The 26,591-nt window shown below is 32.2% G+C and overlaps 3 protein-coding genes and 1 long non-coding RNA gene across 5 annotated transcripts in view; 3 read left to right on the forward strand and 1 right to left on the reverse strand.

Annotated features, from left to right (window-relative positions):
- Positions 1–2,483, forward strand: LOC145329727 (uncharacterized). 2 transcript variants are annotated; one of them, XR_013883065.1, is made up of 3 exons: positions 1–192; positions 538–1,999; positions 2,167–2,483. XR_013883065.1 is itself a non-coding variant. In XM_080174094.1 (2 exons), exons 1-2 carry the CDS (start codon positions 49–51, stop codon positions 1,882–1,884), a joined length of 1,491 nt encoding a protein of 496 aa, XP_080030220.1. In that variant the 5' UTR covers positions 1–48; the 3' UTR covers positions 1,885–2,483. The 2 variants fall into 2 exon arrangements, 1 of the variants encoding a protein (XP_080030220.1); XM_080174094.1 differs by having other exon boundaries at positions 538–2,483.
- Positions 2,421–21,999, forward strand: morgue (modifier of rpr and grim, ubiquitously expressed). The gene is made up of 13 exons (XM_080174097.1): positions 2,421–2,514; positions 4,208–4,358; positions 5,242–5,280; positions 10,955–11,023; positions 11,470–11,543; positions 16,823–16,898; positions 17,643–17,770; positions 18,118–18,217; positions 18,854–18,988; positions 19,494–19,556; positions 20,001–20,141; positions 20,513–20,596; positions 20,938–21,999. Exons 1-13 carry the CDS (start codon positions 2,483–2,485, stop codon positions 21,052–21,054), a joined length of 1,209 nt encoding a protein of 402 aa, XP_080030223.1. The 5' UTR covers positions 2,421–2,482; the 3' UTR covers positions 21,055–21,999.
- Positions 9,137–9,827, reverse strand: LOC145329734 (uncharacterized). The gene is made up of 3 exons (XR_013883070.1): positions 9,749–9,827; positions 9,423–9,604; positions 9,137–9,206 (listed from the first exon to the last, which is right to left on the reverse strand). It is a non-coding gene; the product is annotated as an uncharacterized LOC145329734 (long non-coding RNA).
- Sugb (Sugar baby transporter) overlaps positions 21,996–26,591 on the forward strand; it is a 15,493-nt gene continuing 10,897 nt past the window's right edge. The window contains exons 1-9 of the mRNA XM_080174093.1: positions 21,996–22,066; positions 22,373–22,496; positions 23,169–23,241; positions 24,205–24,323; positions 24,863–24,942; positions 25,245–25,333; positions 25,671–25,793; positions 26,039–26,213; positions 26,467–26,558. Of these exons, the coding sequence (XP_080030219.1) occupies positions 22,374–22,496; positions 23,169–23,241; positions 24,205–24,323; positions 24,863–24,942; positions 25,245–25,333; positions 25,671–25,793; positions 26,039–26,213; positions 26,467–26,558 (874 nt within the window). The 5' untranslated portion in view covers positions 21,996–22,066; position 22,373. The remainder of the gene's footprint in view (positions 22,067–22,372; positions 22,497–23,168; positions 23,242–24,204; positions 24,324–24,862; positions 24,943–25,244; positions 25,334–25,670; positions 25,794–26,038; positions 26,214–26,466; positions 26,559–26,591) is intronic.

The following is a 26,591-nucleotide window of genomic DNA, read 5'->3' on the forward strand; positions in this document are numbered from 1 at the left end:
CAATTTACTTGTTAAACCTAAATTTCAGACAAAAAACGACCAAGAAAAATGGCGTTAAGAAGTGTAACCAATATGGATGGCGTGGTTGATCCAGAAAAAGGTATCTTTGTAGAAATGGAGGGAGTTATGGAAGTCAGGTTTATGAGCGGGGATGATGAAATCTTAGAGAGACAAGACATGTATAACTTTCAGGTAGGGGGGGTGTATATTCTGCACAGGATCCCCGGCTGAAGAGGGGGGTGTGAGAAATATGTAGGGAGGGGGAAAAATGAAAAAATAATAGAGTAATGAAAACATTTGCTAATAGGTACTATTATCCAGAAAAATTTTGAGAATCGGACCAAAAACACCAAAGATATGGGGAAATATTTAAGAAATCTTCAAAAAGCTGCTTGCACTCTCATCTACAGAACAAAAATCCTTTAAAATTATGGGAAATTTAATCTTAACTTTGGTGGGGGGGGGGGGGGGAGGATTAAAATATTTGGCAGCAGGGAAAAAAAGATTCTTGTGCTGAATATACAACCCTAATTTCAGGCTGAAAATAGGGTAATTCCTGCAGATTTTTGTCACAAAAACATGGAGACTGGCGAACAGGCGTTGTTCTTCTGTCTAGTGTGCGACTGTGAGCTCAAATCTATCATCCCTCTCAAGTCACATGTTGAGGGAGCAAAGCACATCAGGAAAGCAATGGCATATAAACAACGAACACTGGGATGCGAACCCGAGCCAGTGAACCAACCAAAGAAGAAAAAGCTGGTAGCACCTAAAGCAAGAATTGATATTTCTAAATCACTAAGAGAAAGACTAGAAGAATATGAAGGACCTATTGTTGGTTTAGAACATATAAAAGAGTTTGCAGATCCGCGGGATAAAACTGCGCCACTGATGTACAACTGCCTGCTGGATGGATGTAAGAGTGCGTGGGGCAATTCTGACGATATGTTTAATCATGTCAAGAAAGAGAAACATATCAGAAACTATTTTAGATGCATGTTCCCCGATGATCACCGAGTTAACTCTCAGAACAAGAATGATCTCTTCAAAAAGGCAATGGAGTTCTGTGTGGAGCAGAATATTATGCAGGCTTCAGCTAGGCATTATGATGAAATTATATCCTGCTTTGATGCTAAAGAATACCGTGAAATTGCTACGCGTCCAATGGATTGGTCTGAGAAGAGGCACAAATTTGCAGATAGGAGAGGAGGAGGAGGAGGTAATAATAACCCTAACATGACTCCATTGGGATACAAAGATAGAGGATTGTTCAATGAGGCCAAGTGGAAAGATTTCAAAGCTCCGTCATTGCAAGAGGTGGTGGATGATTTAGCCGCATGTGTTGGAGGTGAAGCTGCTAATATTGAAAAAATGCTGGCAGATGGAGTCGAAGACGAAATTGTTCTCATGGAAATTGACCTAAGCTTGGACCTTATTGAATATGACCTAGAAAACCATGGCAAGCATAGCAAGCTCATAGAGGAAGACCATACAGCTAAAAGAAAGCTGTTGAGTATCAAAGAAAGGATTGAGAAGAGGCAACAATCAATCCAACCCACACAGGCTGCAATCTCCCCTCCACAACAAGATCTAACATCCTCACAACAGCGTCAGCTAGAAAGAACTACTGCTACTGAAGTGTTCAAGAATCATGTTCAGGTTCAGGTCAGAGATATTGCAGAGAAGATATTGAAGGGTAAAGCTGCCAATGACATGGATGACATAATCACAAAGGTTGTGAACGATAAAATCATGCCTAGTGAAATACAACGTTTTACTAAATTGGAGCAAAAGTGGCGTGAGTTCAAGTACACGGATAAAATCAGAGACCGTGTTACAAAATTCGCCACTACATATTTGAACACGAAATATAAAGCTAAACCCTGAGTACCTCCACCTATTAAAGTGCCATGGAAATTAATAATTATGTGGATTTTTAAAAGCCTGATCTTTATAAAGTATCTATAGATTTTTCTGATTAATATGTACTTCATCAAAACAAGTGAACATTATGCATTATATCTGCATTGTTATGCTTTTCATTTTTAAAACATGATCTTAAAGTTCTAATGTTTTTTTTTTACCAAGAAAAAAATATTATTTTCATTTATAATAATTTGAAAGTGTAAGATGTTTATTTGTGGACATTGATGTTTTTTACTTGTTCAGATGTTGTGCAAACGTTGGGTAAGACGAAAAAAACTTTTTGTTTCTTTAACCATTTTTTTGTTATTTCTGAAAATTAGTTGATTTGTATTTGTAAATCAGAATCCCTGGTGGCATTTTCGAAAATTTAAAATATATTAAACATTAGTAAACAAATATAAAAGAGTGGCATTTTCTGTATATAGTAAATACTATATTTTTTTAAAACCAATCATGTGATAATAAAGTATTTTTCATTTAGCAAAAGGATACTGTGAACGAACGAGATCCTTTTTATTTTTAAATCTTCTATGAAAATTATTGTTTGTTTCAGAAGAAAATGAATGTTGCAGGGGCGGCCGATCATCTGGGGTAATTTTTTTTTTGTAGCTATTTTAGATCATTGTTTTATGTACGAGGATTAATTTGAATAGTTTTGTTCATCATACATTCCTAAAAAAAACTCGTCTGCTAAACTCTTTTCAGGGGTATATATTCTACATGGGATTCCCGGCTCAGGGGGGGGGGGGGGAAATAAAAAATAAGTGGTTGGAGGGAAAAAAAATGTAAAAATTAAGAAAACTGAAAAAAAAAAATTTTCATTTCCCCCCCTCCTTGGTGAAAAAAACTAAAAAAATGTGTGGTAGGAGGAAAAAAAATAATAAAATATAGATTTCTTTAAATATTTTTCCATTTTCCCCCCCATTGAGAAAAAACTACGGGGGAAAAAAAAAATAAAAAAAATTGTCGCCGGGGAAAAAAAATAATCTTGTGCAGAATATACACCCCTGACTCTTTTAAAAGTATTTTATTGGCATTTACATTAACAAAATGATAGTTCTTTTTTTAGAGGGGCAGTTCGGTCACCATTACATAAAAATTGCTTTTAATTATCGAATTAAATAAGGGGGGGGGGGGGGGGGTTAATGCAACCATCTCGTAATCAGTGATTAAATGGCACTTTTTTCATGAGTAATCCTTGGTCGGTCTATTTTCCCTAAAAAGTAACGGTTAACGGCTGGCGGCTTAGCCGTTTTGCTAATTTTTTTTGCCAATCTTAAGAGCATATTAGTCACGAAACCTATCTGCACATAATACTTTTTGTCGCTCAAAAACCTTATCAAACGGTTCTATCCGGTAGCTGTTGGTACTAGAAATTTTAAAAATGGTTACCTATTGCTATAATTTAACATGAATTAAACCAAAAATACGTTTTAAAAAGTTGATTCCTACGTAATTAATGATGAATTTGCCCTGAAAATAGGAAAAAAACGGCTAAACGGCTGAGCCGCCAGCCGTTACTTTTCCAACTTTTTGTTCGATTTAGGGAAAATAGACCTAGGTACCAAGGATTACTCATGAAAAATTTCAGATCGAAATTCGAATTCTAAATGCCATTTAATCATTGATTACGAGATGGTTGCATTACCCCCCCCCCCCCTTTTATCTATTGTATACTATTACCTGAAAAAAGGAACCAAACAGTGATTTTAGACATTAATCTTTGTATTTTACGTGTTCAGACAAATATAGCCTAAAACTACCCTAAAAGATTTTTAAAAAAACTTTCTTAAAAAGTACAACTAATTCGGACCAGGAATTTCTAAGATTTTCAGGCTAAAAAGCCTTACTGCTTTGTATAAGAGGACTAACGGCTGCGCCGCGCCTCTAGCATCTTGGGGCTATATATTTAAAAGGGCATAGAAATAGCCTAAAAACTTCCCAAGATTCAAATCTAAAAATAAAATACCTACCCTAGTCTTAAAACATCCCGTCAAGCATGCTACTATGTGAAGCTTACATAAGAGGAGAACTCAATCGGTTGAGAAGTTATTGAAATATTTAGCTTCAGACAACAAAAAAAAACTTATTCCAGGGGCGATTTCTCTTGGAAGGGTAGTGGAACCCTCCCTCACAATAGTTATTAACATATTTGATGCTTTACTGTAAAGGAGAACCATATCAGTTTAGCGACTAGCTAGATCCTTCGGTACAGACAGACACCACACACACACAGACTGAGATCCTTTTACTTTATCATAAGGTTGATACTTTTTTGTTCCAGGGATCCAGATTTCTGGGAGAACCAGTTGAAAGTTGAGACATGTGTTGCTTGCAATGGTTACTATGGTCCTTGTTTTGGTGAGCCTGTGTGCGCTACGTGCCATGCTTTTCTATACGCCTCACATCTAGAACTTGAACTGCTTATTCCAGAGGTAAGGTCATCTATATTTCTATCATAACAGACATGTTCTTGATTACGGTGCTTGTGTGTCTGATGTGTATTAAATAAATCAACATGCAACCAACCCTTTGATTGCACGACCTTTGTTTTGAAGGCCAAACTATGTATATGGTAATTAGTTGTTCCTGTTTATGGGCCAAGAAATTTCCCGTAACTACACTATTAATTAGGGTTGGGCCGGATACTTTTTTGGCCGGATACCGGATATCCGGCTGATTTAAAATGCCGGATATCCGGCAAATATCCGGTTATCCGGCCAAATTACCGGATATCCGGGATCCGGCCGGATATTGAAAATGGCCGGATATCCTGCCACTCTGGATATCCGGCCCAACCCTACTATTAATATCACGCGCCTAACAGCAGCTGAAGGTTTTATTTTGAAGTATGGCGCGGTGTGGTCCAGACTTGAACCCGACACCTCACAACGACAGCAAGCTTACACGTATTATAGACAGTTATTAATATACAAAGGAAATTATCCAGATTCGAAAAAATATTTGAAAAGGAAAGTACCTAAACTTTTTTTTATATCAATAAAGCATTAGGTAGTTTTCCTTAAAACTAATCTAGTTTGGAGTTTATGGCATAATTTTGAATTGAAGGACAAGACACCCAAGTTAAAGAAAAGCTGCGCTACCTAATCTATGTTTTAGTAGCGAAGCTAATTTAAAATCGCTTTGTTTGTTCGTCACTTTGTCTGGGGGTAATTGTGATTTTTCTATGACCCACAAACATCGGCTCTATAACTAACTTATCAGTTTGCTCATCCATGATTTCTTTTGCTTCTTTTCTAACTAATATTGTCATCCTTGTTTAAAATAATTAATTTTTTAGGAAAATTTATTTTTTAGGCCACAGAAGATAGTAATGAACTCAGTGATGACTGTGACAGGAAAATAAGATATTACAATTTTAATATGAAAAGTACCTAGGTACCTAACTTAGATAATTTTATCCATAATAAGTACAACAACCTCTAATATGTTATTTTTATGATGGTGGTGGTGTGGTATTTTTTTCTAGTAGCGATTTTCCTTACCCTCCTACACAAACCTAAAGGTCCAGAGCGGTAGGAAATCTTTTGGTACGAACTCACAGACTGACACTCATCCTGTTACTTTTATCTAAGGATAGACAATTCTCAAACAGATTATAACAGTGACTACAATTTTTAAAAATCTTTAGCATGGTGATCCTTGTTGAATTTGAATACAGGGGTAGTACAATGGAGGATAATTAATCTGCTCCCCAATGTTTTATGTGCAAAATTTTGCCATTTGTAGCTGATAAAGATTGGAAAGTAATTATCACCATTTTTACCTCCTTCTCATAAAGAGGACTATCCACAAACAAGAGCAAGTGATTCTAAGCATCTTCCAGCATTGACCCATAGTATTTTTTTTAGTAAATATACTAGGTTTATGTTTAATATTTGCTTTAACGACTAAAAAGTTAGGTTTCACCATGGTTTATATGAAAAAAAACTTTGAGATGTTAAGCATTGTTTGGTGCAATATCATCAAATGTTTTGATGAGTTCAAACTGTTGTTTAAAAGCTTTGACACAAAAGTATATTATTGTGATTAAAAATGTATATTTAGAAAAAAGGTTGGTAACTTGTAAACAGTTTAATTAATGTACTTTTCAATTTACAACATTTGATGCTTTTCTTCAGTGTTATTTTATTTTGTACATTGAACTCAACAAAGCATTTGATGATATTGCTTTAAAAATTGCTTTACATTTCAAAGTTTTTTTCATGTAAAACCATGGGGAAACCTAACTTTTTAGTCGATAAAGCAAATATTAAACATAAACCTAGTATATTCAATTCACTAAAAAAATACTATGGGTCAATGCTGGAAGATGCTTAGGTTCTTGGAATTGGATATTCCCTTTTAAACATCTATATTTTACACAACATGCCGATCTATTTATCACACTATATATATTCCCACTCATATTTATGTAATTCTATACATTAAACAATTTGAATATTAAGAAATATTAAAAGTAAAGATAACAATTTGTCTTGAGTAATGAGTAGGTGTATAATATTTTAAATCATGTGTAAATTAGTTTTTTTTATCAACAACATATGAAGTGTTTTGTTTATTTGTTACAGTTGTTAATCATTATGAATTCTTATTTAAAGTAAATGCGATGTATGTCTGTCTGCTTTAATGTATCGATTATAGGGTTTAAGTCTCTAAAAATACCTTATTATAAATAATATATTATGTAATATTTATTTTGTCTAAAATTGCATCTTTAAAATAACAGATATTCTGTCTTTATTGACATTTTTGGCAATAAATCAATTCACTTTTAAAAAATGAAAATGATTCATATTAATGAATTCCTCTTAGCATACAAAACAGCTAAATATAATCTTATTGACCTATATTATATGTGATAAATTCATGTATGATAAAAAATTTATGTGTAAACGTAATGTCTTTTTAAACACAATACCTTTTCCCATTTAAGAAAATCATATTAATAACTAAAAAAGTTTTTTTTTGTAGTCGCAGATGTGCTAAATTTTTTTTGTAAAGGGGCTCTGTTTAGTTTTGAAGGTTTTTTATACTAACTTATCCCTCGCCAATAGATATAGTAAGTCTAGACTCTAAATGATAAATCCCTTTAATGAATTAAAGTTAAGCAGAGTAGGAACAACCAAACCACATTATTAGTTCAAAAGTGTCCACGTTCTTGGAACATAAGGGCAGTTTTTCATGTCATCAATATAATAATAATACTATCAATAGTTAAAGTTCTTAAGTTATACCATGGCTTAAGGAAATTTTATTGTATAAAAAGTTTCGGCGCTCCCTTGATGGAATTTAATCGTATTTGACACAAAAACATCTTTGTCTCTTATATATTGGATGGATCATAGAGTCTGATTGAACATCTAGGGTTGATAATCTATTCCATCACCTTTGTAACACTCCACATACTCTCTTAGTCTATATTGATTGATAAATAATCACAGGACGGGGACACATTTCATTGTTAGAAAAGCAAGTTTAATAGGTATTATGTAAATAACAATGTACCTCTATGTTTAATGGGTTTTATAAGTAAAGACTAAAAATCTCTTTTTAAAAGCGAAGCTTTTCTATAATTAGGGTCGGTCCGTCCGTACGTCCGTCCGTCCGAGATAGTTAGCTTTTATTCGTGAATTTAGGCATGTTAGAATTGTCCTATCGATTTCAAACTTTGCATGGTGATTCCTGTAGTAGTTAGGTACGATTTAGAAAGCGTAGCAACTCTATAATCGTTACCAGAATGTCCGTACGTCCATTTTAAACATGTTGATTTTTTTACTTTTTTAATAACATTTTTTTATGTGATAAAATCATCCGATTGATCTGATTTTTTTATTACTGATTCCTATTACAATAAGGTACAATATTATGAGCGAAGTATCTCTATAATCAAGTATTAAAATGTCAGTATGTCCTTAAACAGAATTCTGTATTTAAGAAGTTTGGCAACAAATTTACGTATAATTTTGTCACACCTTATATTTTCATATTTTGTATATTCAGTTCTGACACTCAACAAAAGTTAATGTTCGTCTGTCATATCGTTTCAGAGCTTCGCTTTTATGGATGTTGTCATCCTTGTTTTTATAATAGCTAACCATAACCCTAGTTTTAAAAAGAATCTTAAGGTATAATACAGTGGACGATATATTTTACTTTTTTAAATGTTTAACAAAATGATCTCAACTCTAGGTGTAAATAATTGGTTGAAACGTTTTGACACTTAGATTGAGCCAACCAATCAAGATTTTAAAAAGTACCTTAAGTTATTAAGCCAACGAATGAAAGATGATTTTTATAATAATACTTTTGGTATCATCATAATTTAATGTCCCTTTCTTCTCTAAATAAACACCAATTTTATTTCTTTAATACCTAAGCACCAGTTTTTAAAAAAAAAACTAACTTTCTTTTGTCACCTAGTTAATTTTTCCTTCATAATTCTTGCCTCTATCCCTAATGTAAACAACTTACAATATTAGATTAGTAGATTTTGAAACCTGCTGATAGTAAGATAAAATAATTATTATTATTAATTAAAGTACACTGCAATTTTAAGCTTTCTTTATGATTAGCAAGATAATCTTAGTGTGGTTAAGTGTTCCTTTTACTAAAATGCATCGTGTTAATTAATTAAACATTAAATTAAACATAAACTTGTGAAATAAGGAGGTTGACAAATATATATTCACATACCCAGTAGGAGTGTAGCTACTTTATAATTAAACGTGTCTTCCGTTGGTCAATTTGACGGTCAGGCTATCATTTAGAAAATAGATGAGACTACTCCCTCTAAACGTGAAATACTCTTATAGCATATATAATCTAGGTATGGTATAATCTATTTTAGCTTTTTTTGTATTTATTTTGTTGAAAGTTTTTATTGATGTTTCTGCGCCACTAATAGAAAACGTAATTAATGTTAAGTGGCAATATTTGAGCATTCTTTTTTAATTATGCAGATATTTAGTTTTAGAATTTATCACTTGGGCCATATATAATTTGAAAGTGTTAGTGTGATCACCTAAAGCACATACATATCTCCTCAAGGGTTAAATTACAATCTTAGTATATCATCATGTTAATAAAGCATTACACATACATTAAAGCTGTACTGGCAACCAAATACAGAGGGTACAGGTGGGAAAGTATTGTGGTCAAAAATAGTCCAAGGTGGGTGATAGCAAATTCAGACAGCACCCATTTTATGATATCTTCTGCAACATTTACTCGTTTCATGGTGAAAAGGTAAAAAGATTTACCTAAAAAAGATAAATCTAATTAATAAAGATTAAATAACTATTATAGCCTTATTTACAACAACATAGCTAAACTTATTTAAAGAACATTACAATTGAATTATAAGTTACAATTGACTAGATAATTTAAAGTAAACTATTACAAAAATTTAAGTTAAAATAGACCAAGCTACATTCACTAAGTTCAATAGTTCAAATTTGCTTGATATTAAATCTTACTTCAGATATCAGGGTTTGTAAGCTTTCTTCTAATTGCATAACTAGGCTCGTAGAGGGATGACCAGCATCAGAAGGACAAAGAGAGGGGAGCTTCAGGCAGACAAGTGGATGACTAAGACTGTCAAAGAATTAAAATGTCTGCAGTCAGGGGTCTCTCAACGGATCATCAGAAAATCTTCAGCCTGGTAAAATGTTGATTTAAGAATCAGGTTCATAGGATAATGGTGATTTAAAAGAAAAGCTTTTTGAACAATTGGAAGCAATAAATGTACCTAATCTATCTCTTGACTTTAAAAAGAATCCTAGGTAATAATTAAAAGTATTACCTTGAGTTATCACAATATAACAAATATAGAGTAGCATTTGGTCTGGAAAATTATCACTTATAACATGGATAAGAAAATAAAAATATTTAAAAATTCAAAATAAAATTTAAAAAAAAAAATTTTTTAATTTTAAAAATCTAAAAGATTTCAATAAATTTAATTTGCTTAATTGAAAGAAGCAAAAAGATTAAATTTAAACTTGAAACTAAATTTAATAGAATTATTCTAATTTAAATTAAAAGGAGAACTGAATTATTTTAACAATATTTCACAATTAGAACCTTTCAGCTCTAAGAACTAATTGATACTAAATTATAATAAGAAATTGAATGAATTACAATTAGTAAACAATGTACTGTCATACACATGTATGACTAGCACATGGGAATGGTTTGGTGCGGCAAAAAGTATAAAATGTTATGTGGCATTTAGTCCCATCTGGGATAAGGAATGGACTTAATTTCCCAGACATTTTTTCCGCGGAAATTTTGGGGAAATTTTGTCCGAAAATGAAAATGTTTGATAAAATTTCTGAAAAGAATGGACAAATTTTAAGTATAAAAAGTCCCTTTTTAGGGAAAAAAGATACAAAAACAATTTTTGAAATTTTAGAGAATTAACAATTAACATAATACAATAGAGAGCATGAATTATACTAATTTTCTCAGGATCTAATATCCAATAGAGTCAAATGAGTAAACAGTGCAGCAAGATAACACATTCTGCTTAAATGGTCATTAAAAAGGGGATTGATACTTTCAGCGTCATTACGACTACAACAATCATGTTAATAAAGCGTTACACATACATTAAAGCTATAAATATCGCATTTTAAGTAACTAACAGTTAGTTTTTATGTAAAAATTATGTTGCTTATTTTGATAACTTACAAGACAGAAAGACAACATCCATTAAGAATAGTCAAGCCTAACAAGATATTTTAAAGACCTGCGTACCTTTTAGAAAAAAGTTTCATTATGATTTATCGCATATTTTGTCTTTTTTTCTTTATGATAAATAAGTATCTGCTATATTAATCACTTTGTCCGTTTATCCTTCGCTAGTTATGGATAATGCAAGTCTTGTATAAAGCTAAATCGCAACCTTACTTTAATAATACAATTAAAACATACATATAAATTATTACGACACATACAAACATGCACATCCCGACACTTTACAGATATGTAATATTTTTGTGGATGTAGTGGGAATGACGAGCCAAGTGATTATTTTCCATTGGACAGAGGACACAGTAACTCAAATACTCCACAGGTAAGATGCAATTCTTAGTAGCGTAGCTAGTGCTACACTATTTGGGGCTTTTCTCTTTCTCGACTTAACTTGTTCTTTGTTTTTAAATGTTTTATTAAATCTTTCATAGTGCCAATAGATTGAAAAATATATAATCTTTGTTTTGAACTTTACTATTTTAATTGACGTTTTCAACTATTTCTTTTTAATATATATATTTTTTTTTTTGGGGGGGGGGGGTGAATTTCTTTGTATGAATAGGTAATAGTTATATTTCCTGACACACAGTGCCAAATCTGTCCAGTGGTTAGCGAGATCTTAAGCTTCATAAAGACATCAGACAGACGGACAGACATCGTTCTATTATAGATACCCTACTTTTAATAGATTAATATAAGGTCATTTATTTCTCAAATGCCTTTAAATGTCAAAGTTTTCATAACAGCTAATCTTGTTTTTGCTTCCAGGTTGAAGGAGAGTATCCGTTTGTACCAGATAATAATGATGAATCTTCATTTCGCATGGAATCTCTTGGTGAAAGGTATATTAATATATAGCAATATTAATTGAAAAGATTTTTTAATTCAACAAAAGTCTTAGGTAGGTTTTGGGCAGTAAACGAGTCACGGTTGGTTTTTTATTAAATGAATAAGTTAGGGTACAATGTTTGGCACTTTCGATTATAAGTAAATGATAATGAAAAACCCATAGAATACGATAATACCTTCAGAAAAATCGATGAAAATAGTTTTCATACTAAATTTTGATTTTTTAATTTTTTTTCTTAAATGTCATAGCAGAAGATGCAAAATGTCGTCTTCGTTTTTGAGGGTTTTCATATTCTCTGAAATCTAAATTATCAAAATATTTTTTTTTGGTAAATGATTATATGATATAGGTATGTCAAACATTTTATCAGAAAAAAAATATTTAAAATTATAAAGTAGAAACCTGAATAACTTTTCTTGTGGAAATACTTTTCTTTAATTTTGATAAACATATGTCTGCTAGCATGAAGATGTTTGAACTGCCAATACACGTTGGGTTTTATTTAAAGAATTTCTTTAAAATGTTGTTTTTTACCTTGAATACCAATAACGCAATATTTGCTATCAGAAAACCCCTGTACCCCCCAATCGACTAAGACTTGCCTATGGCCCGATCTTTTAGGATTGCTTTGTAATTAGCATTTTTGAAAGTCTTTCAACAGTATACACAGCAAATTCTCTCTTTTTTAACTAACTTTCCGAATAATATACCTAAAGCATTTGAATTAACAAAGGATATGCTAATATTTTTACCATTTAAGTTTATTTAATATTCTAATAAATAGCGCAACCCTCCAAGTTATGGCTACTTTTCATGAACATATGATCTAAAGAATAAGCTCTGACGCAATGTCATATAAGGATATTATAATATTCTTTAAAAAAATTGTTATTTTTGCATATATGTTACATTTTACAGTGTTTTGTGGCTCAAAAGAAAGACAATTAAAATTTATTTCATATTATATAGTTTAAATTGCATAAGATAACCTAGAAATAGTAAAAAAGTCCCTTTCTTTTTTTGTCGTAAAACAGAAATTAACAAAGATTTTTATTAAAAAACACCTTAGTGTAAAAATTAAAATTTTTAAATATGGTCACAAAAAGATTCAATTAGTTTATTAAATGTTTCATTTTCAGCAAATGACGATTAATCTCTATTACAAAGAATAAAGTGTAAAAAGATATTCTCGTTTTAATTTTAAGCAACTTAAAATGCATTTTAATACCTACCTTTTAATGATTTATTTTTTAAAACATCATTTTATAAAATGTTATTGATTTTTAAAGTTATATATTAGAATGTTTTTAAAATTTATTAAATTTTCATCACTTAAATTGCATGTTTGATGAAATTTTCAACTGATAATTCAAGAAAAATCGTTTAAGTTTTATTATATTTTACTTTGAAATGTTAAAAAAAAAAAATTATTGTCAAAAATGTGGAAGTTATACTTTCCTCAAACCTCAAACACTTATGGCTTTAACACAGCCAGAGGTGTGCATGAAACAAGAACTGTTGGAACTGATGCTCAGTTTACTGAGAATATGAAAGATAATGGTGAAATCCGAAAGGAAGCTATCAACTTGATTACAGGACCAATAAGTTCTAAGCAAAGCTGTAAGATAGGAACCTGGAATGTTAGAACAATGTATGAGTCAACTAAAACAGCCCAAGTAGTTAAAGAAATGTCAAGTTACAATATTGGAATACTTGGAATTGCAGAATGTAGATGGACAGGACAAGGACAAACCACAACCAAAGATGGCCACCTAATACTTTATTCTGGTCATGAAAGTCAAAACATGTATGGGGTTGCTATAATTATTCAAAAACGACATGTCAATTCACTAATAGACTGGAAACCTATATCAGACAGAATAATTAAGGCTAGATTCCAATCAAGGCACTGCAAGTTGACCCTTATCCAATGCTATGCCCCAACAAATGACAAAAGTGAAGAAGTAAAACAAGAGTTTTATGATCAACTGCAATCAATCAGAAACTCAGTACCCAAACATGACATGTGTCTAGTTCTTGGAGACATGAATGCTAAAGTAGGAACTGACAGGACTGGAGTGGAAAATGCAATGGGACACTTTGGCATAGGTACAAGAAATGAAAATGGAGAACTTTTACTTGATTTCTGTTTAAATAATGATATGGTCATAGGAGGTACATTATTCCAACACAAAAACATTCACAAATATACCTGGACAACACCTGATGGACAAACTAGAAACATGATTGACCATATTATGATCAATAGAAAATGGGTCAAGTCAATGCAAGACTGTAGGAGCTATAGAGGAGCCGACATATTCAGTGACCATGAACTAGTTGTCAGTAAGATTAAATTAAAGCTGAAGCGTACTGACCATGATAAAAAGAGTGTGATTGGTAGACAATATGATTCTTCAAGATTAAAGGACCCAGTGATAAAGAATGAATTTGTCTTAAAACTCAGAAATAGATTTCAAGTCTTAGAGGACCTAAATGACGAGACTGAGATCACATGGACTTCAATTAAAGAAAACTTTCAATCTACTGCTAAGGAAATCCTAGGACACAAGAAACCAGAGAAAAAGGACTGGATCTCTGAAGAAACATGGAACAAAATAGAAGAGAGAAAGAAGCTTAAAAACAAAATTCATAATGCTCAACATTTGGCTGACATGGGCAATTTAAGAGCTGAATATACTGCTAAAGACAAAGAAGTCAAAAAGTGCACAAGGAAAGACAAGAGAGATTACATTGACAATCTGGCTGAAAAGGCCCAGAGAGCAGCTGACTTCGGTAACATGAAAACAGTATACAACATAACCAAGCAATTAAGTGGCAAATATAACAACAAGAGTGGTGAAACTATCAAGGCTAAAGATGGTAAATTACTCACTACAGAAAAAGAAGTTGCTAAAAGGTGGAAATCGCATTTTGAAGAAGTGTTGAACAGACCTGAACCTGAAATTACTGCTGAACCAGAACCAGGACATGAAATAGACATAGACACACGACCACCAACTATTCAAGAAGTTAAAGCTGCTATACATAGTCTAAAGAATGACAAAGCACCTGGACCTGACTTGATAACTGCCGAAATGCTTAAGGCAGACATAGATCTTTCTGCTAGGACTCTGACTGATCTCTTTGAAAAAATTTGGAGACAAGAAAAGATACCAACTGACTGGTCTAAAGGTATAATCATAAAACTACCTAAGAAGGGAGATTTGAATAATTGTGATAATTGGAGAGGAATTATGCTGCTTTCTATCCCAAGCAAGGTCCTATGTAAAGTTATTTTAAACAGAATTGATGAGAAAATTGACAATAAACTAAGAGAAGAACAAGCTGGATTCCGTGCTGGAAGAGGCTGTGTTGACCAAATTTTCACCCTTAGGACAGTTATTGAACAATGTGTTGAATTTAACAAGCCACTCCATGTAAATTTTGTTGATTTCTCTAAGGCCTTTGACTCCATACACAGACAAACACTCTGGAAAATACTAAGAAGTTATGGTATACCTGAAAAGATGATAATTATGATAACTAAATTTTATGACAACTTCCAAGCCTGTGTTTCAGTTGGAAACAATAAGACATCTGATTTCTTTAAAATAAGCACTGGAGTTAGACAGGGATGCATTTTATCACCTATTCTATTTATATTGGTCATTGACTGGGTGATGAAGAAAACCACAGAGGACAAAAAACGTGGTCTCCAGCTGGGCAAACTAGGACACCTAGAAGATCTGGACTTTGCTGATGACCTGGCACTGATTTCAGAAACAATTAAACATCTACAAGCTAAGACAGATAGACTAGTCAAATACGCAGGACAAGTCGGGCTCTTTGTTAATGTCAAGAAGACTGAAATTATGAATATACCTACAAACCCTGATCAAACTATAACAATAAATGGTGAACAATTGAAACAAAGCAACAAATTCACCTATTTGGGGAGTGTTATCAGCAGTGAAAATGGCTCAAAATCTGATATTAAAACCAGGATTGATAAGGCTAGGGTTGCTTTCAACAGTCTACACAACGTTTGGAATTCAAAGAAACTTGCTCTGAAAACAAAAATCAGACTTTACAACAGCAATGTGAAATCAGTTCTTCTTTACGGAGCTGAATGCTGGAGAACTGTAAAAACTGAAACAAATCAACTTAATGCATTTCACAATAGCTGCCTAAGAAGAATTTGCAAAATATTCTGGCCAAACAAAATATCAAACATTGAGCTGTATGCTAAGACCAAGTGCAATAGTATTGAAGCAGAAGTGCAATTTAAAAGACTAAGGTGGCTAGGACATGTGCTTAGAATGGAACAAAATAGATTTCCAAAAAAGTGCTTAAAATGGAACCCCACCACTGGTAAACGTAAACGGGGACAACCAAAAAAGACCTGGAGGTGGAGCACTGAAAAGGACCTCTTTAATTTGGAATTAACATGGGGAGAAGCTGAAGCACTTGCCAAAAAAAGGAATTCATGGAGGAGCAGGGTGGCCGTATTCTCTGGACTCCACAGTCCAAAAGAGAGACGCGCCTGAACTGAACTATACTTTCCTCAAAAAAAGACCTAAAACATGCAAATTAACACGTGTAATGAGATTTTTTTTCTTTCAGGTTTAATTTTAAGTAATTATTGATATTTTTTGTAAAAAAGATTTTATATAAAAAGTTTTAAAACTCGAGTTATGTAGTGGTTCTAAAAAAGGTTGCGAATTTATGCAATTTTCTTGCAAAAAAAATTTCTAGGATTTTAAAAATAGCAAAGGGTGTTATTAGACGTACTTACAGATACAATTGCTAAGTCATTTTGGCCAAACACTAAAATAAAGTTTTGACATCTGAGGGTCCAACCGTGGAGTGTTTACCCTCCTTAAATATTTAAACGCCTCATATTACCCCCTCAAAATAAAATAGAATACGTTAGATTACCCTAGGTTCAAAGACAAGATCATATTTAGTTCAATAGTTACATAGTTAAAAGAACTGCTGTATATTATTTTTTATCTTTACAAACTAAAATATATACTATACTTTTTTCGCTATCCCAAGTTATCTGGTCATAATTGTTCTTGTTACATGAAAAACTTATTTTTCCTCTTATTAGGTAGATTATTCTATAAATATTTCCTACTATATTTTAGTAAGGCATTCAGCAATCACAATAAAAAGTTGGATTTGATTTTGCATAGAAAGATCTTAAAAAAATATTTTTGTCAAATTAAAACGACCTTTCAACTAATAGTGGTGATTATAATTTAGATTACAAATGCTTGCCACCCCTCGCACACCAGAGGAACCTCCCCCACCAGGACTTGTCGACAGCCTTCCCCCAGAGGTAACCTTACATTTTAAAAGTATTGCATTGGTTAGATATTAAAGTAAAGGAATAGAGGAGGCAGGGGTTAAATAACTATGTTCACGGGTTGGGGACGGTACGTTTTCAATTAGAACTTTGAATATTAGCCAATAGCGTTGTAAATATTAACACAGCCAAGTCGCTACAAAAGAGCAGAAAAAGATCCCCAACACAGGAACTAATCTGGGTTATACATCTATAGTTGTACATTTATTGGTTAGATGTCAGGGAGATCAGTAGGTATGTAGTGCTCTTAGTGCTGTGGATAAATAGTCCGAGGATGTATAAATATGCCTACAGTATTGAATCAAAATATATTTTTCATCCCCTAATAGTGGGACTAGAAGATATTTCCTTACATTAGCGGACTACAAATTCTTGATATCCTTTTCTGTATACAAGGATATTCTGGTATTGTCGGTATAGTGACATCGCCTCTTAAGGGGCATTTCGTCATATTTTCACAGTAACTTTTCTCCTATTTCTTGAACATTGCCTAACTCTGCGGGACAATCATTAACATGAACCTAACCTAACCTAAAATAACCTATCAAAAGCCACTGTGAATTTTGAAACTACGACGATACGCCCCTTAAGAGGCGATGTCACTAAACCGACATTCCCCGGATATTTTTAATTATAATTCTACTCTCTCATTAACCATAGAGTTGAGGAAAGAATCCATCAATGTGAAATTGTCAGAAACTATTTCATATTTTCTAGGTTTTACTGGTAATCTTCTCCTTTCTGGATGACATATCTCTGTTGGCAGCTGGAAATGTGTGTCCAAGATGGAGGCATCTCTTAATATCAAATTTTCAACCAGATAAATGGAAGAATCTCACAGAAAGGTAGGTAGTTGGAATACTTTCTTTAAGTGCATTTAATGAGTAATGGTGCTGCTTTAAATGTTCATATTGATAAGATAAGTGTAAACTAGTACCTAACGAAGATGATTTAATGAAAACTAAACTTTTAACTTTTGTTATTGTATAGGAAAGGTAACATTTCAAGTAAAAAATACCAAAAAGCAATAGGTAGTATTTTTTGAAGCAATAGGTAAGACACAATTGGACTTTAATATATGGGTGATTTTGACAAAGTAAGGTATTCATAAAATGCCTAATATAAATCACACGTAGTAGTGAAGAATATTTATCTTTTGTTAATCTACTCTCAAAGATTTAATGATTTTTAGGCGATGGCCATTATTTTCGTCGATGGTTGATGTATCAGATTGGTTTAATGTTCTCTCAGCCTTGGTTAACAGCAGCTTTTGTGTTTCATGTATTTATCAGGTAAGAAAATAGATTACACACACTAGATGGTCAATCAGACACAAAAATCCGTCTGCTTTAAAGTAATTTTTCTAGCAGAGAAAGATTTTTGTTATTATTTAGTCACTCATGATTCAAACCCTTTAAATGCTGAATATATACATTTTTAACCAATGATGTGACTGGATTATTCATACACTGTCCCTTTTGGTTCAATTAAGAGATCAATCGTCTGACTCTAGACTCTAATATTTATTTATAAGAATTAACTGGATGATAGAAATTCGTTTTTTAAAACACGTTGTAAGGAAAAAAAGTTGAATGAATAAGTTTAGTATCGTATAGGTAGGCTAATTTCATGTTAGGTATAGTTATTTCTCGCATCGTATTATTAACAGCTTTCCGCGGATATGGATAGAATATACAATTATAACATTAAAACCAGTTTTTTTAGCCCCGAGGTGCCTAAGGCATGACTAAAAAAACTGGTTTTAATCTTATGATTGTACATTTTTATATTCGTAGAAAGCTGGATATAATACGATGCTAGACATAGTTTTTTCGTATGGATGAGAACCGGTTCCTATCCACCGGATTCGAATGAATACGAGAAAAAATGTTATTTAAAACAAAATCTTTTTTAAAATTTCTTATTAGATGTCAGAGCGCCTACCAAGAGACGCTGAGAGAAATGCTATTCGATCAAAGAGGCTAATGCATGATCTCAGTGGTCTGGGTAGAGATGAAGGTGTTATGGCTAAACCTCTAGACTCTGCCCTCTATCATTGGCAGGTAAATAATTTTTTTTTTGCTCAGCTTCTCTCTAAGTATATTGTGTATTATAGTTTTTTAAGTAAATATCAATAGCAAGAAAACATACCTTTTCTGCGGTGTCTGTAACAAAATTTACGTATGTCTACGTGTTGTTTGTCTGTTTCTTAAGATCTCGTTTATCACTGGGCCGACATGGTTTTCTTTGCAGTGAATCTTTTAGGTAATAAAATAACCTGGTGAAGTTACAATTTCATTAGTTTTGGATAAATGTTAGATTCCATGTGTTGGTGTTAAATCTTTTGCAAGTTCGTCCAAGCTTTTTTTTTTTTTTTTTTTTTGTGGGGGGGGATGTGCGAGGGGGTAAAAATTTAATTTAAAAAAATTCATTTGGAAGGGTTAATCTTTATGTTATATAGGGAAGGACGTCCAAGCTTTTTTATTTGGGGGGGGGGGGGGTAATCACCCCTTTAACTCCCAACCCCCCTTGAACGTCCCCGATCTTTAGTATTGTTTTATTTTATAGGCCACCATCAGAGGCCCTGTTGGAAGCCCTTATGAAGGAGGATTATTCTATTTGTATCTAAAGGTAACATTTTATATTATTGTTTATATTTATATATTATAAAACATTTATCCTTCTTAACCTTTTTGTAGCTGTTAAGATTAGATAGTTTTAATTTCAATTGTTGGATAAGACAGTGGACAATGCATGGACGGTAAATTAATGTAAATTCCCAATAACGATACACAATATAACCCCCTTTGTGGATTAAATTATTGGTTGAAAAGTTTAACACTGCTATTTTGTGCCAACTGATCAAGATTTATAAAGTGCCAGCAGTTTTGAAGCCAACAAATAAAATTAGAAAAACGTGATTATAAAATTTTGTTTAATTTTCAGTCTAATGTCCACCCTCTGTAAAAACCGGCTTCTAAGAAGCTAAATGTGAATTTGTAGCTATCACATTTTTTTTATGTCACTAACATACAAACACCAACTTCTTATTAAATGTTATATTAATCTTTTTAGGTTCCATTTACCTATCCCTTCAATCCGCCAGAAGTAAGGTTCCTCACTAAAATCTTCCATCCAAATGTAAGCAGGCACGGAGATATTGGGATCGATTCCATTCAGAAATCAATCTGGGTGTCAGCTTTAACACTAAATAAGGTAATACTGAATTACTTGAAAAATTAAACCACAATAGACAAAAATAACTTTTTCCATGCACTTTAATTAATAATTTATTTCAAAAGTTACAGAAGTAAGAAATTTTTTTACATATCTCAGAAACCATTTACTTTCCTTTGGATTTAAACCAGTCCTAAATTGTGAAGGAAACTAAAATCCCATATCTTTCAAGGTTTTATTGTGACAAATAATAATGAATTAATTGTATAAATACAAATATAATATGTGCTTTTAAAAAACAGACTGAGGTTAGCTAAGTCGATATTGTTCGTTGATAAAGGCTGTAAGTCTAATAACTTGCTTCCCTGCGAAAAATTACAAAAAAATATCATTTTTATTATCATGTTCAGGTTCTATTGTCAATACAATCACTGTTAACAGATCCCTACTGTGATGTTTGTATGGAACAGGACATTGGAATTCTATATCTTAAGGTAAATAAATGGCATTTGTCAATTGTTAGGAAAACAAGGATGAAACACCCATCAGTAGCGAAGCATAAATATCATGAGTAAGAAGGACATGATAATTAGAAAACTACGAATATGTGCCTTATGTAGAATGTCTAATAGACCAGCGGATCAAGTATGTTATTTAATAGGAGCTCTTCTGTAAGAGGTGTCTTCACATAAAAAAAGTGTATTTTAAGAAAGTGAAATTTTTACTTACTCCATCGAAATTTTAAAGTCTTAAAAATAAAATAAAAATAAAGAAAAGTTTATATTTTAGCGCCCTTATGTTAAACTTGATTATGATATGTTTTGTTTACTTTTAGGACAGACAAGCATTTGATTCAGTGGCTCGAAGCTGGACCTGGAAATATGCCATGTTGGATTATCTACCAATCAACTCAGATATGGATGATATTTCAAGGGATAGCATTATTGAATGAGTTCGTTGTAATTCTATTAATTAAAAATTGATTTTTGTTTATTTAAAAACTTGTACCTATGAAATATTTTCACATACCCATAGTGTTTCACAATACACAAAAGCAAAGGAATAAGAGGGTTGACAGTATTTTCTGTTATGTTAATTTACTAGCGGTTACGCCCCTAAAGCCTCTAAGCGATCTTGGAGGGAATTCTGTCACCACCACTTTTTATTTAAGTTTTAATAAGTTAAAAAAAATAAGGGGGAGAATTTCTCTGGGGAGGGTGGTTTAACATTTCTCAAAAATACTTATAAACCTTCCTTGGACCTATGATAAGCTTCACTTTATAGAAAAATTATATAGTTCAGCTTTTAGCGCGATCCTTAAGTACACATAGGCAGACAGGCGGATATCCTGTTACTTTTAATGATTTATTTATTTGCGGAAGTGAATGTACACTGAAAATATACAGGATTTAAACACATTTTTATGGGAATTAAATTTACATTTCTTTGGTAGGTATAATTAAAAAAGAATATGAGGTTAAACTTTTCATATTTCTTTAGCAAAAAAAAAAATTAGTAATGCGCTAACTTTTAATTAGTCAAAATATCCACATTTCTTTTCCAGTTTGGCGTCAAAACCGTTCAATATACGCTAGATGATAATCGTTTCTCAGCCATACTGAAAAATCATGTATCGTAACTTATCATAGACGATTTTCTATTAATGATAAAAGAAAAAGACAAAACTTAAATTAATCTTATAATTTTAATATCAGCGGAAAGCTGTCTATAATACGATGCGATAAATTACTATTATGAGTTTCTGTGATAAACTTATTTCAAACTTTTCAAAACCATAAATTTAAATTGTTGATTTTGTTTTATACTTAAATATTATTTATTATTTGTGTTAACACTACCTAATAATTCTTGTAATAATATTATTAAAATTTGCAGATTTTAATAATAATGTAGCAGCAATCCATTTTCTTTTTTCATAACTGGAAACCAAATAGAAGAACCAGGTACATTTCAAAGAAAATATTTTATTTTGTAACCTAGGTATCATATCTTTAATTCACGAGTTGCATCCCCCAAAGTATTTAGAAGTGCAGTGGTTAAAATAGCTTGAATTATCCTAAAACAAAACAGCTTAAAACCAACCCGCAACCTACTTAAAGCTACCCTATAATGCAGTGCTGAACTCAATCGTAAGAAAAACTTTACTTTATATAATAGGACAAAATCCCAAATAAAGAATTTAGAATTTTTCTATTTAAGATGTAAAAAAAATGTAAAACCTAAGGTACTCAAAAATATTTTTTTTTCAGAATGGGCTTAAAAGTTAATTATCAGCTGTTGCCAATAAAGGCACACATGTTCCTTTTCTTTGCTGGCACCTCTCCCATCATACCTTTTCTACCTGTGTTTGCTAAACAGCTGGGATTTGATCAGGTTTGTATTAGTTTTATTTTGGGCGGGTTAAAACATATCAGATGAAAGTGTAAGGTAGAGTGCAGGTTTTTATTTTTAAGGATAGTTTGTTATATTCACACGATCTCTCATCCGATGGCAAAATATCTTTATTCGTATATTACTATATACTAAGGGATATAAGTTTTCCGGAATTTTAATCTAGGGAGTAGATTTGAAATCTGCATCAAATTTTAAGGATTTTTTATAAAATTCGTTTTTTGTATAATTCTTTATCTAAAAGCGGAAATACAAATTAAGTTAATTAATTTTGGCATCCGTGATTGGTGGATTTAAAAAATCTGCGCTCTGATTGGATGTCGTACATCATTCAACCAATTAGAGCGCAGGTAGTTTAAAATCCACCTATCCTATTGGTCAAAATTAATTAACGTAAAATGTATTTCCGCTGTTAGATAAAGAATTTTACAAAAAACGAATTTTATAAAAAATCCTTAAAATTTGATGCAGATTTCAAATCTACTCCCTAGATTAAAATTCCGGAAAACTTATATCCCTTACTATATACTTACCTCCAGTATCCAAACTTTTTATTTAATAATTTTAATCTACAAAAGGGATAACTTTGATTATCATTATTGGGGGTTCACATCAATTTATTTTAGTCCATTGGCTAATATCTGGATATTTTAGGTGTCTGTTGCCATAGTTTTTGGTGTGTTACCTTTCATGGGAATGTTGGCCAAACCTATTGCTGGATGGATAGGTAAATTATTTTTGCACTTTTTAAAAGCGAAGCTTTTCTATAATTAGGGTCCGTCCGTACGTCCGTCACAAACGGATAGCTTTTTTCGTTAATTTAGGCATGTTTGAATTATCCTATCGATTTCAAACTTTGCATGGTGATTCCTTTAGTAGTTAGGTACGATTTAGAAAGCGTAGAAACTCTAATCATAACAAGAATGTCTGTACGTCCATTTTAAACATGTTGATTTTTTTACTTTTTTAACAACAAATTTTTATGTGATCTAATCATCCGATTGATCTGATTTTTGGTATGTTGATTCGTGGAACAACAAAGTATAATGTTATAAGCAAAGCAACTATATAATCAAGTCCTAAAAATGTAAGTATGTCCATAAACATTATCCTGTATGAAGCAGTTTTTCAATAAACTTACTTACAATTTTCCTCCGATTCTTATACATATATTTATATTCTGATTATTTAGTTCTGACACTATACAAGTGTTAATGTCCGTTTGTCCTACCGTTTCAGTGCTTCGCTTTTATGGATGTTGTCATCCTTGTTAAAATTTAAATTTTAACCATGTATTTTTAAGTTAAAATTAACCAAGTTAAATGTAATTGAATTAAATTGTCCGTCGGTCAATATCATAGTTATTATTTATATTTTTGTGACCGATCGTTTGTTTTATTGTTGTAGTACTCTGTAGAGTCCAGGTAGGACCATTGTCAGGGGTTTACAGAATTATCTGTTCAAATAAATATCTAGTCTTTTCTTTTCGAAAAAAGTAGTATGCTTTCCGGGGTACTTTTACTAAATCAAATTCTGATCGGATTACCTACATATTAACTGATTCAAAACTTTCATTGATTTCGGGTTAGGATTGATTCTAACTTAAACTTTTGACTGAAAAATTAGTGAATTAATCCTTGTTTCTTATTGCACTAAGGATATTTAGAGATTTTAGTGGATTTTTTTTCAGCTGACAGATTTGGAGTGGAAAGAATGGTGTTCTACATCTCTATAATACTCACTGGAATATTCTATTTTGCTCTGTTACTTGTTAATAAAATAGATTCAGACACTACTGCAACTTTACAGGTAAGACAAACAAACTTTGACATGCATGGTTTGGTTATCTTCTTAGCAAAGAAGATAACGTATAGAATAGAATACAGGTATAAGATTATTTCTGAAATACGTACTTTGGTATAATTTTGTTTAATATGCAGTGCAAGTAAAAATTTCTTTCAAAATTCCAAAATTCTATTCTATACTTTATCTCCTTTGATAAAATCTCTTTATTGTGACAAAATAATTGATTTAAAATAGTTAAAATGAAAACTTTTGATTTTTATATTGATGTTGATTTTATATTCGCTTGTAATTATTATTTTTTACATGACGTATTTATTATTTTTATCACATAAGACAGTGGCCGAACCTAATTTTCCCGTCCATTCAGTTATGTTTAACAGAAATCTAGTTAGTTTACCAAAAAATGTGTAACATCACTGCTAGAAGGTGCCTAACATCACTGTATTTTATTCCTTTATAGTCCCTCCTTTGCTTTAAATACGTTTCGTGGAACTAACCGTACGACTAACTAAATCTAGATTTCAAAAAATTTATTTTTGTAGTGTACAGAAACGACAACTGTATTAAAAATCTGCCGTGATGAAGTGAGTAGAAATCTAGCCCTAGAATCTATGATAACAAGGTACATTAGTCTTTATTCTTGTAAGTAGCGTAGCTACTCTATAATTAGGGTATATCCGCCTGTCTGTATGCCAAAGGTCAACGTAATAGTACTTTAACTTAAAACTTCCTTTTTGTAAAAATTACTTAATGTAAAACCATTTTTTAGTTCATTATTTGTTATATAAATGAGATGATTTAAGTCAGTTTTAAAATGTTATGCATCACGTTAAGAGTTCCTTGTTAATATTTAAGGGAAACGTCTCTTAGGTCCCTATTTTAGGATAATTGCACTGATAATCTGAAACCTGTGATATATTTCAGTTGTCCAGAACGGTGCCAGTTAACTTGTCACCTTGCTGAAGAGACACAAATGGACCAAATTTGTACAGCTCTCGACTACAAACATAAAGGTAAATTTACACAAGGGATGGGGTGTTAGGTGCAAGAAGCTCGTAAACCGTGAGCAAAATGGAATAAATATTGAGCTAAAATTTTGAAACTTGGTACATAAGCCAAGGTCCCACATCTAAATGGAATAATAATCCAAAAAGTTTTATTTTTAGGTTAGGTTAGGTAAAATGCACTAAACCCATGCGGGCCATCCATCTAGCCCGCTGGGGTTAACTTCATGTTATTCTAATGCTTATTTTATCATCATTGGGGATGCACATTAATCTATTGGCCATTGTCTTATCCCTTGGATCCCTGGGATGCAACCTTTATGAAAATTAATTTATTTATATTTAGGATGTTACAATGGAACAACACCCGAAGACTTGGAAAGCCTAACAATGACAATCTATTCTGACCTCTCTAAACACGACACACAACCTACTGCTGATTGTATTTATCTACCCGTTGATAGAATAGGTAAGTAATTAAAATGTTTGTTTTTTTAGTAGCGCAGGTACACTAAATTTATTATTGTTCGCAATCTAAGGTCTCTCACTAACAGATAGCTAATTATATAGGAATTGACTCTATACTTTATTATCCGCGGACAACTGTCTAATCTAAAAACAGCACGAGAAATAAATATAAGTGCAAACAAATCTTATGCGTCTTAATCATTTAGCATTTTTCTGTTCCTGCGCTACTAATGTAAGTGTTTTCAGTTATAGAGGAAGAAGAAAGGAAAGCCATGATCTGCAGAGAGTTCACTGAGGTTCTGTGCAGTACCAACTGTTACAGTGAACCCTTGCAGAAGTTTGTTATCAAGGATTCCGTCATGGCCTCCCCGAACTTCTGGATGTTCTTTATCTTTAACATCATTGCCTACTCTGCTTTCAGGTTTGTTATTTTTACTATTAATAAGTCAGTTAAAATAAGTTTTTTTAGCATCCAATTTGAGGTACATTGGGCTGTAGATTAAACTGGTTCCCCGAGGTTTTTATAAACATGTTCTTTTCACTTTGTGGTCGTTTTGATTGCATGGTACTAAAAAACAGTAGTGTCTACTCTTTGCTACAAATAAATTTTATTCACTGAAGGTGTATTTTTGTTTATCAGAATATGAATTTCAGTTAGGTACTTTTGTTTTTAGTGTGAATTGTAGCATTGGCGATGCTATATGCTTTCAGCTTCTGGAAGATAAACCTGGAAATTATGGCCGTCAACGGGTGTTTGGATCTATAGGTAATCAAATCTTTTTCCAGCATGGCTTCGAAA

The sequence above is a fragment of the Acartia tonsa genome, chromosome 10 (assembly GCF_053477335.1).
Source record: "Acartia tonsa isolate MP-2025a chromosome 10, ASM5347733v1, whole genome shotgun sequence".
NCBI classification, from domain to species: Eukaryota; Metazoa; Arthropoda; class Copepoda; order Calanoida; family Acartiidae; genus Acartia; species Acartia tonsa.

Bases quoted from the DNA above. Each gene is read 5' to 3' on its own strand.
- LOC145329727 (XM_080174094.1), top strand. From the start codon at position 49: ATGGCGTTAAGAAGTGTAACCAATATGGATGGCGTGGTTGATCCAGAA. The intron at 193-537 runs GTAGGGGGGGTG...CCCTAATTTCAG, and splicing joins AAGACATGTATAACTTTCAG to GCTGAAAATAGGGTAATTCC.
- morgue (XM_080174097.1), top strand. From the start codon at position 2,483: ATGAATGTTGCAGGGGCGGCCGATCATCTGGG. The intron at 2,515-4,207 runs GTAATTTTTTTT...TTTTTGTTCCAG, and splicing joins GGGGCGGCCGATCATCTGGG to GGATCCAGATTTCTGGGAGA. The intron at 17,771-18,117 runs GTAGGTAGTTGG...AATGATTTTTAG, and splicing joins TGGAAGAATCTCACAGAAAG to GCGATGGCCATTATTTTCGT.